The sequence below is a fragment of the Eptatretus burgeri genome, chromosome 2 (assembly GCF_056783735.1).
Source record: "Eptatretus burgeri isolate ZD-2024b chromosome 2, Ebu_testis_v1, whole genome shotgun sequence".
NCBI classification, from domain to species: domain Eukaryota; kingdom Metazoa; phylum Chordata; class Myxini; order Myxiniformes; family Myxinidae; genus Eptatretus; species Eptatretus burgeri.
The window spans coordinates 128,978,396-128,998,861 of record NC_140962.1 but is presented as its reverse complement, the minus strand read 5'-3'; the positions used below and the strand labels follow the sequence as shown (position 1 = coordinate 128,998,861).

The window sequence follows — 20,466 nt, the reverse complement described above, 5'->3', positions numbered from 1 at the left end:
AAGAAAGAATACAGTAAGTTGATAAATCGGGAAAGAATACAATAAGTCGTCACGATCGGGAAGTCTTGAAGTTAAGTCTTCACTGTCCGGAAGTTCGCATATCGCAGTTACGATTATTCGCAATTTAGTGTTAATGGCCAATTATTCAATTAGTGCCAACGTATTTTGCCTTTTCGCAATGTCATCACAAGGAAAAACACAAAGAGAAGAGAAGAGAGAAAAAAAATCTTTCAAACAACCACACAGGCCGTTCCTTCGCTCTCGTAAACGACGACTGGATTGGGGCATTGTGTTTATCTATAAATGCGCATAAGAAATCGAGAAATTATTAGAATACAGGAAGTCATCACTATCCGGAAGTCCGTACGTTATAACCCGTAATGGGGAATGCGGCTGAGGTTCTCTTCCCCATCGGCCATGCCTACGTAGCAACGTGCCCTGTCATTGGTTGGTAAATAAATGGCCATAACTTGGGAAGCACTTGTCCGATTAATATCAAACCTTGAAAAGGCACATCCACAGGGCCCCAGCAATATACCTGGCAAGTTTAAATTAGATTGGACCAGTGGTTATCGAGAAACAGCGGTCACACACACACACACACACACACACACACACACACACACACACACACACACACACACACACACACACACACACACACACACACACACACACATACACACATACACATACACACATACACATACACATACACATACACATACACATACACATACACATACACATACACATACACATACACATACACATACACATACACATACACACACACACTGCTGGAATTATAGATAGATGATGCATGCACCAAAAACAGGTTTTATCTATAATTTCAAATGTAAGCACGATTGTAAACAAACATATTTTTAATTTTTATTAGAAAATTACTTTTGTAAGATGGAGGGTTGTGAAGGTCACGCGGTGCACTTCATTTTAATTATGTAAATTTATGTCTTATCCTTATTCATATTATCATATTATGACTATATTACATTTATACCTAACTTACAACCAATCAGGTAACCTGCTTAATATGGCTTCCATATTGAAGATGCTGATTGGCTATTCCTTAAAACTAAATGATCCACGATATATATATATATATATATATATATATATATATATATATATATATATATATATATATATATATATATATATATATATATATATATATATATATATATATATATATATATATATATATATATATATTGTTGCGGATTCGCGCCCGCCGGCGTGCTGACGGCCACGTAACTCGAATCGCGGCACGTCGCCCACCGGACGGACAATCCAGTCGTGACCCTCTCGGACTAACGCCGGGAACTAGTCACTGGTGGACCTTTCGGTCTCACCACGATCGTGCCAATCGGCCCCCGCGTGGGATAGGGTTGCTCGCCAAATTCGACCTACCTAAGTACCCACACGGAGGGTAGACCGGGCGATCGCACCTCGCCGCAGGTCGACTTCGGACACGGGCCACTTTAAGCGACCTGTTCCGTACTATCGGGATAACCGAGCGGTGTTATTCGTCGGCCTCGACGGTTCGATTAATTATCGGGCGTTTTAGCCCACGACCAACCCTTTACGTGAAGCAAGATGGAGATTCAATGAAAGAAAAGACGAAGCGAAGCGGGAAAACAGTTCAACATGAAGCACATTTATTTCGCGATGAACGGAAAGCACACATATACAATTCCACCAAAAGCACATGTAAAAGAAGAAGACAATGCAATATTACACAAAAAGCAAATGCAACAATGCAAATCTATCCGACTACCGAGCACACGGCAACACTTATACAATTTTACTTCACGGACGGCGCCGACAACACATGTACCCAAAACAAAAGAAAAAGAACCACCCTCAAGGATGAGGCGGGCCTGGGGCCGAGACCGGGTCGGGCCTACCCGTCTGATGATGAGACGCGAAGTGGCGGTGGTGCCTCAACTCCGCGGGCCTTGCGGACAGTGTCTGGTAGGGGGTGGGAAAGGGGCCCCCTTGTCGCACTATCTCAGCGCGGGGGGAAACAGGAGGGGGTTGCTGATGCTCGGGGGAAGGAGGATATCACCCTGTCTCGGGTCCCGCGGCGAGCGTCTCCTCCTCGACCTCGGTCGCGTTACTGGCCTCTCCCTCTGCAGCTCCCGGCACCGACACGAGCACCCCCTCGTCCGCCTTCGCCGCCGTCACCTCTCCACAGCTCCGTCTATTCGCCCTCTCCGTCTCCTCTCTTGGCTCGTCCCAACTCTTCACTCTTGACTTCTCCCACTTCTTTCCAGCTCCACCGACGACTCTCTTGAACTCCGCACAACTCGCTTTACTGACGAACGCAGCCGTTTATATAAGCCCCGTGGCTTCGCTCTTTCACCCTTGACCCTTTGCCTCCGACCCTTCACCTCTCTAACTGGCTCCCCATTGGACCGAGGAAAAGTGGGCGTGAATGCTTTTTGATCCATGAATTTGCATATAGCGTCCTCACTCCAACGCCCTGGAGGCGGGGCCAATTCGCCCCAGCTCTCCGATAGGACGGAACAGAAGTGGGCGTGAGTCGTTTTTGATCCGTTTTTCTTCGGAAAGTCTGTGATGTCTCTGAACACGCTGCTCGGTGCGCGCCCCGCACGAGTCCAGCATCGGCGCCCACAAGTGGCGTGGGAATGACGGTGATGCGATGGTGGCGAGTTGTGACGGTAAAGGTCGTGGCTGTTGTTGTGAAGCGGCGTTGTGGTTGGTGGTTGTTGTTGTGAAGCGGCGTTGTAGTTTGTGGTTGTTGTTGTGATGGCTGTTGAGACGTGGTTGGTGGTGGTAGTAATGGCGGCTGGTCCAAAATAAAGATAGTAAAAGAAAAACGGCTATCCTGAAGAGTCGCAGCCCGACTGAATGACATTTATTCCCTCGAAACAACGGGTTTGGGCCTAACTACACATATACTTACAGAGATATCTCACCTAAGGGACCTGAATGGTGGTTTGTGAATTTCGTCAACCACAACAATATATATATATATATATATATATATATATATATATATATATATATATATATATATATATATATATATATATATATATATATATATATGTAAAACTACCCACAGCATCGACATTCGACACGAGGTCTTGCGGCTGTCTGTCGTCTTGGCTGCTGGCGTTGGTGCTTGCATTATTATCTTTTATCTTGTGGGCTTGGACTGTATTGTCTTGACAATTGCTTTTGCAGATGCGCTGGTAAGCACACACTTATATCTTGACTGTTATTCAAAGAAGGATATTATTAAAGAACAGTTTATCCAAGAAGGCCTTATTATTCACCACGTTGAACATCTGGAATAAGGGTTTTAGTTCACACAGGTGAACTCTTAAACAGCAACGTCACAAGGAGTTCACAGCGGGCGCTCGTCCTTAAACACTAAGTTGTTCACAGGGTGCAACAGGGCATAAATGGGTGGCGTACAAGTGAGGGGGGGCACCAGATGCGCCATGGGGGGCATTGCACCCAAATGCCCCCCCCCAGCGACGGGCCTGCCTCTATATCTCCTAAACTGCACAATGAAAAAAATTGAAATTTGGCACCTCGCAACTACTCTGCATGGGGAATAATGGTGATTTGACTATGACGTCATTGGTGAAGTGGTATCCCACTCAAAATTCGACACGTTGAACACTGCATTTTATCATTGTGAACATTTGTGAGGTTCATCTCGGAATGGATACGTGGACAGAAAATTTTCTTTATGACATCATTGGTCATGTGGTTTGGCAGCCATATTGTTAAACAAAAAAACGGAAAAAACAACCTTCTTCTCAAGAACTGCTTGAGGGTTCAAAGTGAAACTGCACACCAATGATCGATTAGCCATGGTGAATATAGTTTGATAACTATGACATCGATCACATGGTCTGACAGCCATCTTGGATTAACCTTAAAACCATCAAAAATCATTTTCTCCAGAACGGCTGGACAAATTGAGGGGAAGCCTCACACAACTATTCTCCATGGCTTCTGGATACTAAGGTGATAAAGAATACTTGATGTCATGTGGTTCGGTGGCCATATTCGATTGAAGAAAAATATTAAATAATGTTTTCTCTGAAACGCCTTATCCGATCGAAGTGAAATTTCCCAAATGTCATCTAACACCATTGCTGCATACAGTTTGGAAATGATGACATCAGAGTTCATGTGATGTGGCAGCCATATTGGATAGAAAAACGAACCTCATCTGAACAAAATGAAACTTCACACACTTGATCCTTTACCAAATCATGGGCAGAGTCCAAATTTCAATAACACCGGTCACGTGGTTTGGCAGCCATGTTAGTTTGAATACCAAAAACTAAAAAAACCTTTTCCTCCAAAACTGCTTAATGGATCGATATGAAACATGTTGCATTACATGGAGCAAGGGCAGTTGATGGCAACTGCAAAGTATCGCATTGATTGATACAGCAGTTTTCGAAATAGAATTTTTTCATATTTTCCTTGAAACCAATGTGGCTTCCACACCACGTGACTGATGGTGTCATTGTTAAGTCATACATATGCAGCAAGGAGAGTGGATCATAACTGCAAAGTCTAGTATTGACAGGTTAAACAGTTTCAGTGAAATAATTGTTTAATTATCCTCTGAAAATGAACGTAGCGACCACATCATGTGACTGATGAAGTCATTGTTTAATAAAATATTTGCAGCAATCATATTGCATTATCACTGCAAAGTCGCGCCTCGACAGGATAAGCAGTTTCAGAGAAATATTTTTTTTATTACGATCGACTCGGCATGGGGAATATTGGTTGAAAATTTTAACACCATTGGTCACATGGTATCGCAGCCATGTTGGACAAAATACCTTATCCGATCAACGTGAAACTCCAAAGACCTGATAGGTCACCCATTCTGAATTTGATTTGATAAAGAGGACGTCGTGGGTGATGTGTCGGATGAAAGCGGGATTGTATTGAAGTGGGGCGGCATGGTTTTTTATTTTCCACCATAGAAATTTCACGAAATTTTCACCCGAGATGCAACTACTCATGTAAAATGTTTTTGTGATAATTATGATGTCATAGGTCACGTGGTGTAGAAGCCATGTTGGAAAAAAGGAAAAACTTTCGACCTTTGTATCTCCGAAACCGCTCCATGGAAAACATTGAATCTTGGCACGTGTGACATACTCCCTGTGGGAAAGATGTATTTTTTTGAGGATGTCATATGTGGCGTCGTTATGACGTCATAATTACATATTTCAAACGCTTTATCCGATCAGCATGAAAATTTTTGAGGGCCATCTCGGGATAAATTGTAATTGGCAAAAAATTGATGATGTCATCGGTCACGGGGTCTGGCAGCCATATTGTTTTTAACATAAAAGTTTCAAAAATTTTTTCCCCGAAACGGCTGAACAGATCGAGGCAAAACTTTACAGGTATGGTCGCCTATCCATGAGAAACAAAAAGTTATCTAACTGTGTCAGGTCAGGTTCGATCTGTGACCTGCTACAGGTGCCATGTAAACCTGTACTAACCTGTTCCATGGTCGGGTTGTCAGCGACTAAACCGTCTCCCCCACCAGGTTTTCTGGTGAGGGGGGTGTTTGGATATGGACACCCAGCAGGAATAAAAACAAAACCTGTCAAAGGGCGGAGGAGCTCCTTGTGAGCCAACGGCCATCCATATCTACTGCCCAACTGTGTCTGCAGATGTCCTCCTGCAGTTGGGTTACTTCTTATTAGGAGGTTAGTGGCAGGATTTGCACTCCGGCCACCGTAAAACGCTTCATTCCACAAAACGCAAAAACGCAAAAAAATCTGAAAACCCACTCCGTGGGAGTACCTCCTGTGCAGCTTCCCTTTGCAGGGCAGCTCACCGGATGACGGGATTGGGGCAAAGCCTTCGGGACCCCCAATCTTTGATAGGAGGGAAACCACGGGGTAACATCCCTGGGTCAGATTGCGGGAGAGTGTGTCGGAGTGGTGCTGAGGTGTCGTCCACCAGACGGCGGTCTCCTTGGGTTAACCTGAGGCGGTCCCTTCGGGTGGGTGCCTGGAATGTCCTATCCCTAAGAGAGGATGATCACCTGTCTCTGTTATCATCTGAGCTCAAGCGTTTGGACATCGGGATTGCAGCTCTCTCTGAGGTTCGGAGACCGGATTGCGGCGAGATAATGGTGGGTGGTTACACCTACTATTGGTCTGGTCGCTCTGATGGTTACCATACCCAAGGAGTTGCTGTAGCTGTGTCCAATAAGCTGACCCCAATGATAATTGAGGTAACACCGGTCAACGAGCGTATTATGAGATTAAGGATTCGTCACTCCTTAGGTGTCATTTCCCTGGTCTCTGTTTATGCTCCGACTGAGGCGAGTGATCTCACCGTGAAGGATGCATTCTACGCCACACTCGAGTCTGTGGTTGATCAGTGCCCCAGACGAGATACACTTCTAGTCTTGGGGGATTTCAATGCATCGACTGGAACTGATAGGGATGGTTATGAGGTGTGTGTTGGTCCCCATGGGTCAGGAACTATGAACCAGAATAGCACTAAGTTCCTTGACTTTGCAAGAAGTCATGGACTTAGGGTGGCTGGTTCATGGTTTCAGCGCCCACAAGCTCATCGCTGGACTTGGTATTCCAACGGTGGCGGTGTGGCAAAGGAGATTGACCATGCCCTCATTGACGGTCGTTGGAGGATGATCCAGAACTGCAGGGTCTACCGGAGTGCTCAGTTCCTCAATACTGACCACAGGCTTGTTGTAACAACTCTAAAGCTGCACCTTAAATCCTGGAGAATGGTACCATCCCAGCCTAGGCTGGATGTTGCCAAGCTCAGGGATGAGAGAGTAGCTGAGGAGTTTGCGAACAGGCTGAGTGGACACTTGGGGGGTCTGGGTGCTTTGGGGGGTCCTGAAGAGTTGTGGAGCGCCTTCAAGACCACCGTCCTTGATGTTGCCGGTGGATGTCTTGGAATTCACCGCAGGGCAAAGAAGAATTTTGTCTCTCAAGGAACACTGGATACCATTGACCAGAGTCGCAGGGCCAGGCTGAATGGCAGAGCTGAGCTGTTCAGGGAGCTGAGGCGTAAAACTGTACGTGCACTGAGGGTGGACAAGGAGGCCTATGTGCGAGGAATCTGTGAGGGGGTAGAGCATCACCTGTGGACAGGTGATTCTCGTCCCGCTTACAGGGGAATTTGTGCATTACGTTCATCCAAGCCCATCCCTCGGAGCACTGCAGTTCGAGCAGAGAGTGGTAGGCTCTTGACAGAGGAGTCTGAAGTGAAGGCCCGCTGGGCCGGTTACTTTGAGCGGTTGTACCGGGCTGATCCCCCAGCTGTCGAGTTGGACGTCAAGGGTGTTACAATCCCTGTTGCTGACCCTTGAATAAACTGTGGTCCACCTTCACTTGTGGAAACACGGGCTGCGGTGAACCAGTTGAAACGGGGCAAAGCTCCAGGGATCTGTGGCATCCATGCCAAACTTCTCAAGGCTGGTGGAAATGCTGCACTCATGTCTTTGCATGCAGTTTTGTGCTCTACCTGGAACACAGGCATCATCCCAACTGACTGGAAGAGGGGCCTTGTTGTCCCTCTTTGGAAAGGGAAGGGTGATCGCCAAGACTGCAACAACTACCGAGGGGTGACGCTGCTCTCAGTGCCGGGCAAGGTCTTTGCTCGGATAATTCTTGATAGGGTTCGCCACCATCTGCTTGAGCACCAGCGCCCAGAGCAGTCAGGCTTTACACCAAAGAGGTCAACGATTGACCGTATCCTTGCCCTTCGTGTCCTCACCGAACGCAGACGAGAGTTTCGGCAGGGGCTGCTTGCAGCCTATGTTGATCTCTGTAAAGCGTTCGATTCAGTGAATCGGGATGTCCTCTGGAGGATTCTTGGTCTTCGTGGGGTGCCACCAAAACTGATCGATCTGATGTCTGAACTCTACTCTGGTACTGAGAGTACTGTGAAGTGTGGTGGTACCACCTCTGACTTATTTCCAGTTGTTACTGGAGTTCGTCAGGGATGTGTACTTGCCCCCACACTTTTCAGCACTTGTATGGACTGGATTTTCGGGAGGATGTTGGAGAGATCAAGTTGCGGTGCATCGTTTGGGAATGTCAAGATCTCGGACCTTGATTTTGCAGACGATGCAGTCATCTTTGCGGAGACTTTAGACATCCTTTTGGGGGCCCTCGAGGTGCTGAATGAGGAGTCGGAGCAGCTGGGATTACGGGTTTCTTGGGTCAAAACTAAGATCCAGGCTTTCAGTGACATCTTGGATGCTGCTGTCCTGTCTGTGTCTGTTTGTGGTGAGGATGTTGAGGTCGTGGAGAGATTCACTTACCTTGGCAGTGATATTCATGTCTCTGCTGGCTGCGAGTCAGAGGTCAATAGACGTCTGGGTCGGGCCTGGGGAGTCATGGATTCACTGGATCATGGGGTGTGGTGCTGCCGGTACCTTTGCGGGAGGACGAAAGTCTGAGTCTTCAGGTCCTTGGTACTTCCAGTCTTGCTCTATGGGTGCGAGACTTGGACTCTGACCAAGGATCTGAGACGGAGACTTAATTCCTTTGGTACCAGGTGTCTTCGGAGAATCCTTGGCTCTCGCTGGTCGGATTTTTTGTCCAACGAGCGGTTGCTGAGAGAGACTCGGATGAGATTTGTTACCTGTATAGTCCGTGAGCGTCAGTTGCGGCTGTATGGACATGTGGCTCGTTTTCCTGACGCTGATCCTGCTCACCAGATTCTCTCAGCGAGGGAGTCTCATGAGTGGAGGAGGCCAGTGGGCCGACCACGTGCCTCATGGTTGCAGCAGGTTGACCATCATCTCAAGGAGATGGGGATGGGCCTGGCATCTGCCCGGGGGATGGTCAGATGGAGGCCCCTGGAGTACCGGCGGAAAGTGGACGCAGCGACGCGCTGTTCTGGCACATGCTCCCATACCTGACCTGACCTGACCTGATGTCACACATCACATGATTTGGTAGCCATAGTGGATTTACCCTCAAACCTTTAAAAGTCATCTTCTCTGGAATAGCTTAACAGATTGATGGGAAACTTCACTTACACATTTGCCAATCCTTGAGGATACCAGGGTGTTCGTGAATAATGAATAGGTCACATGGTCTGGCAGCAATATTGGATTAAAAGAAAATTTTTGAAAAATTCTTTCTCTTGAACTGCTTCATCAATCAATGTGAAATGTAACAGTTATGACCTAGTGGACATGCAGAATATATGTTTTAAATTTCAACCTGATCGGACACATGGACTAACAGCCAGAATTATTTAATATTTTGAATCTGGGTTCAGTGTTTTAAATCAAACTTGGTACACGTGTGTATAATGATGTAATAATGTGGATGGAGGCACATATGTCGACGTCATGACGTCAAAGAGTGCTCTCTAGTTTTTAATATTTTCCATGGTCTTTTTATGGCAAAATGTCTTCCTTCATTCTGAATTATACATTTGATTATTGGGAACTTTCTCTGCACATTCTAAATTGAAATGGTGATCAATTTTAATGACTGTAGCTCTCTCGAGAAGACAGCTGATTATCTGCTAAAATTTACATCCCTCACATGGTTGCAATTGGATCAGCCCATGACACTCACATTTTGTCTGTACTTAATATTTAGTGAAATTTCTCTGCCTTAAGTGTGTTTTTATGCCATATTCTGTCAATTGGAAAGCATATTTACATTGACAATCCCCCAAAATGGCCAATTTCTAGACTTAACATTGAATTTGACCAATGATCTTGACTGCTAAGGGGAATGAAAAGTATTCCACCATAAAAGGACGTCATCACAACTCTGGATTTAGATCAAAAAATCATGTTGATAGCCCATCTGGAAAGTGACATATGATACTTTCTGTATTTCCATAGAGTTTGCCTTTTGTGACCATATCAGTTGATATAGCAACCATAAAATAGCAAAAATGTGTATTTCCCAGATGGCCCCCCATCATTTTTGTGAACTATATGAATTGTGCTGTCAGAAAAAAGTTTCCACTTTGCCCCGAGAGATGACACAAATTTTCACCTTGGCCCACGGACGATGTAGGTTTACCATCCGTCCGTCCTACCTGGGGATTTTCAGACTTTCCCATATCCTTTAAAATTACCAACTGAAACTTGGTACATGGCTTTATTATGACAAGTTACACAAAAAGTTCGAGTTTCAGGGTATTCCATAAAATTTTCACAGAGTTATGCCTTTTTAAACTGAGAAATATCGTATATTATACAGGGGTCAGTGTTCAACTTCCCTGACTCCACCCGACTGCTTTACACTGATTGGTTGGATAGCTGGCCTGACTCCACCCCAATAAAATCATGCGTGGCCATTGCATGAAGCAGCACAGATCGGCAGGCCTTAGCTCTGGTGTTAGTCCACGGCCCAGTGCAATTGGAATGATACCAGGTATATAACCACGATGTATTATATATGCACATAAGTCCTACGCATGTTTTTAGTTCGTATATGTACGTCAGGTTATTTTTAGTCAGTACAACTTCATTTCATTCTGTGTCAAAAAGATTTGCCATGTTTGTGCCAGGGAGATTTCCAAATCCAATGGGTGGATATTCGATGGATGATCCAAGTGGCTTCATCATATGACACCAAAAGTTTCCATCCAAACTAGTGTTTGCTTGTAATGCCAGCCTCCTGTGATATGGTCAGTGCAGCACAAAGTACCTTTGGTTACTCCCATAATGAGGACAGGTTAGACTTGTACCTGGACACACACACACACACACACACACACACACACACACACACACACACACACACACACACACACACACACACACACACACACACACACACACACACACACACACACTGGATACTTTCAGACCTGGAAAGGCTCCGTTCCACCTTCTGAAACCCGCATGTTGCAGGCCCGGGTTCGCGGGGGTACTACGAGGGCGGGGGTATCTATGGTTTTCTCCGGACCCACCCGGAATTGCAGGCCATCACGCATGAACATGTCTGTGCCACGGCGGGTCACGAATCAACTGTGAATGCCAATAATTTAACCACATGACCCAGTGTTCTCCGTCTGACGACCGTTGAACTGGGTACACAAGTCTCCTTACCGGGGAATCGCGCCCTCGGCGGTTGTGCTACTTTTATCTTTATTGGATCTTTATTAAGGCAGCCAAGCTTACCCCAAGCACAATGCTGGACTGATGTGAGAGCCAATCCTTTGGGGAATTCTAATCTCCCAGCTCGTCTACGTACGGACATTGCTGGACTAATAAGGGGAAAGGACTGTCACAGGCAGATTGAAAGGAAAATGTGAACAAGGCAATATATTTACAGCAAGCAATGTGGGGCACGCAGAAGGAGGGAAGAGAACTCAAGGGATTTTATGGAGTCAAAGGGCAACCGGGGCAGGAAAAGGGAGAGAAACAGAAAGAACGAATCACCTCATTTCAGTATGTAATGGCAGAACAGCTGTATACACAAAGCCATAACAAGGTATGTTGAGTACCCACTGGCACATATGGAAAAATTTCAACATCTCAGTTCCACAAAGCTCATGGTAACACAAACCAAAAGCAAATATTGTAAACAAAGACATAATGCTCACGTACGACCTGATTATCCCATCCAGCATGAATATAGAAAACAAAGCACTGCAAGCGGACAGAGTACTCAGACACAAAAAGGAAAAGAAGGCATTGTTAATTGAGGTTTCAGTACCCAGTGATTTTGGTGTAAATAAAGTAGAAATAAAAAAATGACCAAATACCAAGACCTCAAGAATGAAGTGAAAATTTCCTTGAAGCTGAAGAATGCCAAAATTGTACCAGCGCTAATTGGAGCAACTTCTTATTTTCTTGCATGGGGCAGCTGAGCTGCCAGGGTAGCTATCATTTCTTGGAAGGGTGAGTGTGTCACTGATGCAGTACCCCTCAACCAGTACACACTGATACTCATTTCACCAACCTCAGAAGGATGACAGGCTGAGTCCACCCCCTGGTGTATTAATTCAGCAGCCAACGGGGCTTGAACTCAGGACCCTAGGATCCCAAGCCACCACCCTAACCACTAAGCCAACACCAGGCTTATTGGAGCAATGGGAATGACAAAGAAGAAGAAACTCACAAATATCCCACAAACCATCCCTGGGAACATTACCACAAACGAACTAAGGTTGGATGCTGTCTGGGGCTAAATGACGATCCTGAAAAGAGCACTCGGAACAAAACTCTGAGAACAAGAAAACTTTACAATTTAGCCCATGTAATGAATCACGATCCTTCACCAAAACGGAGGTGGATACTTTAAGTACTGGGAGGACTCCATTCCACCTTCTGAAACCCGAATTATGGAGATAACAATCAACAACAACCACACACACACACACACACACACACACACACACACACACACACACACACACACACACACACACACACACACACACACACACACACACACACACACACACACACACACACACACACACACACACACACACACACAATATTATATGCAAGAAAATGCTAGTGCACAAGCGCTGGTTGATTGGATCATTTGAACACCAAAAAAAGAAATTTAAACCCATTCATCTCAGGACCTCTCAGGAGTTTTTGTACGTTTCCACAGCAAGAGATTATACAACCTCGAGCAAGCATAATGAAGCTTCAAGGGGGAAGCAATAAGAGTAAAGAGAAATCTATAATGTTGGCTGTCAAGCTCCTTCCTTTTGCTCCGACGAAGGGTAGAGCCAGAAACGTTTGCAATTTGTGATCCTTCATGGTCGAAAACTTTCAACCATTTTATTTTTGTTTCGATTTTCCTTCCTCGTTTGTCAGTTTGAGGGACAGGTGCAAAGCACATGGTTGGGCTCCTCACAAATTATGGTGCAATTGTAAAAGAATAATGTAACATATGTGGATGAAATGTAAAGTAAAATATGAAGGTGAAAATAAATTATGATGATAACAACATAGTATAAATAATAACATTATGGAGAGGTATTGTCATGCACACGCACACACATCTCGTTTTTCACACACACAAAAATAAAGAAACACACACACACACACAAAAAATATAAATAAAAATATAAAAATATAGTATAAAAATTAAAAAAATATATTTTTAAATATAAAAAATATATAAGTATAAAAAACAAAACACCACGTACACACACACACACACACACACACACACACACACACACACACACACACACACACACACACACACACACACACACACACACACACACACACACACACACACATACACACACACACACACACAAATCAACAGCTAAGCACTCTTCTTCCTCGAGGTTTCGATCCTTTAAATCCAGAACCTCTCCAAACAGCAGATCCACAACCTTGGTCACAGATCCACATCAGTAGATCCACAACCTTAGTTGCGTCCAGGAAGTGTCAATACATAAGAAACGTATAAATATCGAAGAAACAGTGCAGTGTATTTTCTCCCAAAAGATAATGACAAATCGATGGGAGAAGCTTCACCAAAAGCAATGTCAATCGTCGCACACATCACGTTTTTCACACACAACTGTTCCTTACAATTCTATCACTCACACAAAAAAGCACACACACACACACACACACACACACACACACACACACACACACACACACACACACACACACACACACACACACACACACACACACACACACACACACACACACATACACATACACATACACATACACATACACATACACATACACATACACATACACATACACATACACATACACATACACATACACATACACATACACATACACATACACACACACTTTTTTGTATCTCGACCATTGATTTTGATTATTTTGCGAAAATCGCGATTATCATGAAAAGTTCAGAAAACCAAAACTCATTCTTACCTGCCGATTGGCTTCTTTCAGAACTCGCGAATATACAAAGATCATCACGAGAGCCGGCAGGTGGAAGGAGAGAAAGCTCGCGATTATAGCATACTCCACTGTGGGGAGAAAACTGCAGCAAGTAGGGTTTTCATAGCATGCCATTGCTTCAGGTTGTTTTGAGCGGTACCAGTTGAATTCGATTGGAAAGAAGGACATGGTGAGGGATAGGATCCAAACAGCAAGGACAGCATAAGATGCTCTACGTCGTGTAACGAGGGACGGATATCGCAGCGGCCTCGTGATGGCGATGTGACGGTCGACGGCGATCACACACAGACTGTTGATGCTCGCAGTTACACTGGTGACATCGATGATGAATCGAAAGTTGCAAGCCTGACGTCCAAAGGGCCACGATGTTCCTTCAAGAATTTGCATCGCAGTTAAAGGCATCTCCACCATCCCAATTAACAGGTCAGCGCAGGCGAGTGAGGAAATGAAAACGCTTAGCACCCCTTTCATGAGATGTTGGTAACGCGTGACAGAGAGGAGAACCACAACATTTCCTCCAACGGTGAGGGTGGTTAGGAGGGAGAATGTGATATACAGGGTGATGTACCAAGCATTTGATAAACCAGAAGTATCAGCTGATTGATTTTCCAAAGCCATTTCTTTAACATTTACTTTTACCGTAATCACTTATTTGTTGCTCAAATTCACGAAAGGCTTGTTATATTCCTTTTATCATCTCAAAAGTGAAAACAAGTTCCACAATAGCGACCGTTCTTCAGAATATTGGTGATCACCTCAACATTTATAAAACTCAGTGGTTGAGTTTATTCCATTCGTTCAAAATGCACCAATCAACCTCCACAAGCAAATGTTCCCCAAGAGATTTGAAATCCAAAATGAAAAAAAAAATTTTTTTCATGAGAAGATCAATTACAACCTTGGTGTCTGCAAAGTGCCAGAATTCAAATTGACTATCCTGGAGGAATGATAGGCTGTTCTCCCGGTGAACCCAATTTTTCAAATGACCGGATTCTCACTTTGACTCAATGACAAGAAATATCTGAGTGAAAAATTCTTGCAAATGTCACCTTGAACTGAATTTAGACTACCTCCACCATTTAACATGGACTCTCATGCAACGAAGAACGAAGATCGTTCCTTGAAACTAACATGTTGTTTACCCTCCATTGGGGTGGGTACAGAGTGCCAATCTTTGCTGAAGCAAAATAACTGATTAAATTCACACAGCTGTAATTTCTGGATTTTAGCGAGTTTGTCGTTCAAATGTTTTTATTTCCACTTCAGGCAACAAGGCAATTGGCAACCACTTCTTCTTTTGTGTGGTGAACGAGAAAACTACAACTCATTAGCCGTCAAAGACGTTTCTGGGATGGACAGTGTCGTCAGTTGTAATGCCATCTCTTGGCAACCGCTGAAAATCCATTTTTCCATCCTGATCCGCAAAAAACTGTAATCTGAGCACCTCCTCTTGATGTTTACTGATTGGCTTGTGGGAGCAAACCCTGGTTGCACCAAATGAGCAAACAGACTTCACCTGGACTCCTTCAGGAAGAACTCTCAACAGAACCTGTAATGGTTTGCCATGTATGTGGCAAGAGTGTCTTCACAGGAATATGTATGTCTGCAACTTACTGAAGGGTGGGAGATGACAACCTTCCTGTAGCCCATCCTTTTAACTAACTGGCAAATACCACGAGTTGCTTTGCTGATGGCAATATGAAAAGAGAATGGTGGGGGGTAAGAGAGAATGGTGGCAACTTGGTTCTTGGTTCAAGTATCTTTGTTGAGCAGAGATGAAATGATAAACTTCTCTTAATGCTCTTGTCTGACCACCTCCTGAGCCACATCATTTTGAGATTGCAGTAAATTGTTTTTGCATTGTTCAATTGATAACCATCAAAGTTTTCAGTCCATTCAAGGATATTACTCTTTTTATTTACATGCTCCAACTTATTTGTAATTAAATTTATCCGCTTATTTATTCTATCTACATCTACCCTGGTTATTTCTTCAATAAGACTTATTTGATTTTTCTCATATTCATTATGTTTCCCATTTAAATACCAAGGCTGATTACATCTCCACTCTCTGGTTTGGTTATTGCTTGGTTCTATCATTTATAAATCAGCAAAAAAGACGGTGGTGGCCCGGTAAAATCCCCAACCCAATATCTTAACACTTATACTGATAACCATAAGGGAGACAATCCATTCCATTCTCTAAAATATATATTTTTATCATCAAACGCTCCGAATGCTTTTTTATTTACCTCTTCTGGATATAATTGATGTTTATAACTTCTTATTGTATTCATTTTTTGTACTCTTCCTTCTTTGAGGTTAAACAGTTTTAATAATGTTTAAAGTTTATTGTTTCTTTGATTATACATTTTTATTCCCTTTAGCTTCTTATCACACCTTTCAATATTGTTATTATCAATATACTTATAAGCATAAGACTTTGATCTCAATCCTATAAATTCACTCATCACCTTCCCACCCAATTCATCTTTAAACTTACCAATAACCTTTTTATTCTTTGATGAAAACAACACATCATCTGACTTATAATTACTTGTATCATATATATATATATATATATATATATATATATATATATATATATATATATATATATATATATATATATATATATATATATATATCATCAATCATATCCTCATATACATCACTTGTCTTAAGTTTTGAAGAAAAGCGATCTGTATCCATATATAACAATGACACATTATCGTTAGTAGAGTGAATATACTGATTCTGGCTCACTTTTCCCCATGTAAATGAATGGGGGATTTTCAGCGATTCATATTTTTTTTCCCTAAAAAGTAAACCCCCTTTTTATCCCAAGGCATATTTATTTGTCTCCCCTTTTAACCTCGGGACATTTTTTTTCAAATAACCAATGCAATAAGATAAAGATTTGTTCAAGTAGTAAAGTAGTAATGTGATTTGTTAAAGGTGATTCAAAAGAAAGATCTGAAACATGCAAGCCAAGGGACACTCTTTTTCAAATAACCAATGCATATTGTTTAGCTCACTCATTGAACCTATAAAGATTTGTTCATTCTCAAATTCCTTCAATAGTTTAATTTTCTTTGCACAACAATCCCCATCTAAAATATTTCAAAACAAAACATTTGAATCTTTATATTTTTAAGATACCCCTTTCGTGCCATTACGAAATGATAAACTTCTCTTAATTCTCTTGTTTGACCACCTCCTGAGCCACAGGTTAATTTTTGTTCAGCCACGCCCACTTTTCATAAGCCCCGCCCAGTTTTCAATGAAATTTATAAGCCCCGCCCACTTTCTCTAAGCCCCTCCCACTTTTAATGAGCTATTTTCGTAAGCCACGCCCGCCTTTCCTAAGCCCCGCCCACTTTTGCTAAGCCCCGCCTACTCTTACATCATTTCCAGTTCATCTCTGACTCACAAAGAAATCACTAGAAAACTCTGGAATGTTATGGTTTTGAAAAATTTCCCAATGAAGGCTTGCCTGGGCTTGCCCAGGGAATTTCCAAAGGAAACCACACCCACCAGTCTTTCCCTATAAAAGCCTCAAGCCGAGGCTCCATTTTAAACATTTTTTTTTGCTGGCAATGGTGTGCTGTGTGCTTGCCTGGAACTCTCCGACTTGTATGGAACTAAACCTTCAAGTTGATGAACTGGATTCAAACCTCATCCATTGAGGTAAGATTTTATTTCCCTATTTTCAGTTTGATTGAAGCATGGACTCATTTAATAATTAAATAACTTAATTAATACATTATTATTTTCTCGCACAGGAAATTGTATCTGAAAATACCGATTTTGCCACAACTTTGGGCGAAATTGTTGGCTTGGTTGAAGACCTTGTGAGCGACCAAGACCCACAGAACGAGCTTGGCCTTGAGTGGGATGACTTTGGGGTTCCTTGAAGATTGACTACTTGTATGGAACTAAACCTTCCAGTTGATGAACTGGATTCAAACCTCTTATCTGTTGAGGTAAGATTTTATTTTCCGATTTTCAAACTTTGATTGAAGCATACTCATTTAATAATTAAATCACTTGATTAATACATTATTATTTTCTCTCACAGGAAATTGTATCTGAAATACGAAATGAAAATACTGCTTTTGCTACAACTTGGGGCGAAATTGTTGGCTTGGTTGAAGACCTTATGAGCGACCAAGACCCACAGAACGAGTTCGTCCTTGATGATCAACCAAAGAGTTATACCTTGGAGACCAGCAAAGTCCTGAAAAAGAGTTTTGCAACAATACTACTCATTGTGAGTTATCAAGACAATACCCCCTGAACAAGTTATACCTTGATGAGCCAGAATACAAGTTTTACCTTGGAGACTCACAATTTTCAGACATTTTGAAAAATGGAGTTTTCCTTGATGATCCACAGTTATACTATGTGAGATCTATCACTGAAACCCACTATATTTCTGGAAATTGTGATTCTACCTTGGAGTCTAGGATAGATGGTTATATTTTTGGAGACTTGAAATGTGGGTTCTGGCTTGATAACTCACAATGTGATACATATCTTGGAAACTCAACAGGAATGTGGTTATACCTTGGAGACTTGGAAAGTTGGGTTTATTTTGGAGACTTGAAATGCTACCACTCTTTGGGATCTAAACCTATCAAGAAAGTTCTTACTCCCTCTTTCTACGTCATCAAACCTGAAAGCCTTAAAAGACAGAATTGGAAGAAGAGAAAAAACACAAAAAATATATATTGTTAGTTCTGGGAAGAAAGTGCAGGCTTACTCCCCCTTTCTACAGCATCAAACCTGAAAGCCTTAAAAGACAGAATTGGAAAAAGAGAAAAAAAAAACGAAAAAATATATATAGGTGGAAATCTCATTTTGAAAAAGACATTGTGTTGGGCGAGGGTTGGGGGGTTGGGGTTAAGATTTTGAATGTGAGGGTTGGGACACACACACACACACACACACACACACACACACACACACACACACACACACACACACACACACACACACACACACACACACACACACACACACACACACACACACACACACATCAACAAACAAAAGCTAAGCCTTGACTATTCAGTTGAGGATTCTGTGTTTGGGGTTCACAGATCTAAGAACGTCCCCCTTGACACACATTATATACTGTTATACACCTCGGACTTGGCCCTCGAGTGTCCACAATGGTGTATAGTAGGAGGGAGTGAAGCGACAACCCATTGCTCCCATTGCACACACACACGCACACACACACACACACACGCACACATACATACATACATACATGCATACACACACACACACACACACACACACACACACACACACACATCAACAAACAAAAGCTAAGCCTTGACTATTCAGTTGAGGTTCTGTGTTTGGGGTTCACAGATCTAAGAACGTCCCCCTTGACACACATTATATACTGTTATACACCACGGACTTGGCCATCGAGTGTCCACAACGGTGTATAGTAGGAGGGAGTGAAGCGCCAACCCATTGCTCCTATTGCACACACACACACACACACACACACACACACACACACACACACACACACACACACACACACACACACACACACACACACACACACACACACACACCAACAAACAAAAGTTAAGCCTTGACTATTCAGTTGAGGATTCTGTGTTTGGGGTTCACAGATCAAAGAACGTCCCACTTCACACACATTATATACTGTTATACACCTCGGACTTGACCCTCGAGTGTCCACAACGGTGCATAGTAGGAGGGAGAGAAGGACCAACCCATTGCTCCCATGGGTATTATCTGCATAGTTTTGTCTTTTGTAATTCCTGTGAACAAAATGAACCTAAAATCTCTTCCCCTTCGAAATCATATATCTTATAAGTCCAAGGAACCGTATCTATTACATAAATAATTTTAAAAAGTTCGTTCATCCATCGTTTAATATAACCTTTTTCAAAATGAGATTTCCACCTCTATATTCTGACGATATCACAAACTTTGAACTTAGGTTTTCTGGTATTAATCTCTTTTTCGTATTTTAATTTTGTAAATGTTTGTGATGGTTTCATATTCGTCGACGTGTGAATCGTGTCATTATACTTATCCACAATATCCTGAATAAAAGATGACCATTGTTGTGAACCAAGTTCTGTGAATTTTTTATATAGTCTCTCTTTTAAGGTACGATTAAAACGTTCAACAACAACGGCCTTCCCTTCATTAAAGGTACTGTATAATGTAATACTGTTATTTTTTAAAAAATTCATAAATGTCTTGTCATAAAACTCTCGACCCTCATCAGTCCACAATTTTTTAGGTTTTCTCTTACTTTTATTAAATATCTGTTGAAAGGCTAACATAAGAGTTTACCTGTATTGTTTTTTAAAGGGACAACCCATGCATATCTACTCCTCAAATCAATAAAGGTTAAAGCATACTTGTACCCCTTATCATTATTGAGTTCAATCAAATCAGCAGACCAGATATAATCAACTTCCTTGGAATAAACCTTCCTTCTACGAAACTTTGTGAATATTG

The 20,466-nt window shown here is 42.7% G+C and overlaps 1 protein-coding gene and 1 long non-coding RNA gene across 2 annotated transcripts; one reads left to right on the top strand and one right to left on the bottom strand.

Moving 5' to 3' along the window:
• Positions 1–10,872: 10,872 nt before the first annotated feature.
• On the bottom strand, positions 10,873–15,938 carry LOC147033093 (beta-2 adrenergic receptor-like). The gene is made up of 3 exons (XM_085851248.1): positions 13,913–15,938; positions 11,192–11,294; positions 10,873–11,012 (listed from the first exon to the last, which is right to left on the bottom strand). The coding sequence occupies exons 1-3, from the start codon at positions 14,558–14,560 to the stop codon at positions 10,873–10,875; spliced, it is 891 nt and encodes a 296-aa protein (XP_085707374.1). The 5' UTR covers positions 14,561–15,938.
• A 760-nt stretch (positions 15,939–16,698) lies between these two features.
• On the top strand, positions 16,699–18,983 carry LOC147033092 (uncharacterized). Its single transcript, XR_015052267.1, has 2 exons — positions 16,699–17,927; positions 18,023–18,983. It is a non-coding gene; the product is annotated as an uncharacterized LOC147033092 (long non-coding RNA).
• Positions 18,984–20,466: the final 1,483 nt, after the last annotated feature.

Bases quoted from the DNA above. Each gene is read 5' to 3' on its own strand.
- LOC147033093 (XM_085851248.1), bottom strand. From the start codon at position 14,560: ATGGCTTTGGAAAATCAATCAGCTGATACTTCTGGTTTATCAAATGCT. The intron at 11,295-13,912 runs GTAAGAATGAGT...TGCCTGTGACAG, and splicing joins TGAAAGAAGCCAATCGGCAG to TCCTTTCCCCTTATTAGTCC. The intron at 11,013-11,191 runs GTAAGCTTGGCT...GCCGTGGCACAG, and splicing joins AGTCCAGCATTGTGCTTGGG to ACATGTTCATGCGTGATGGC.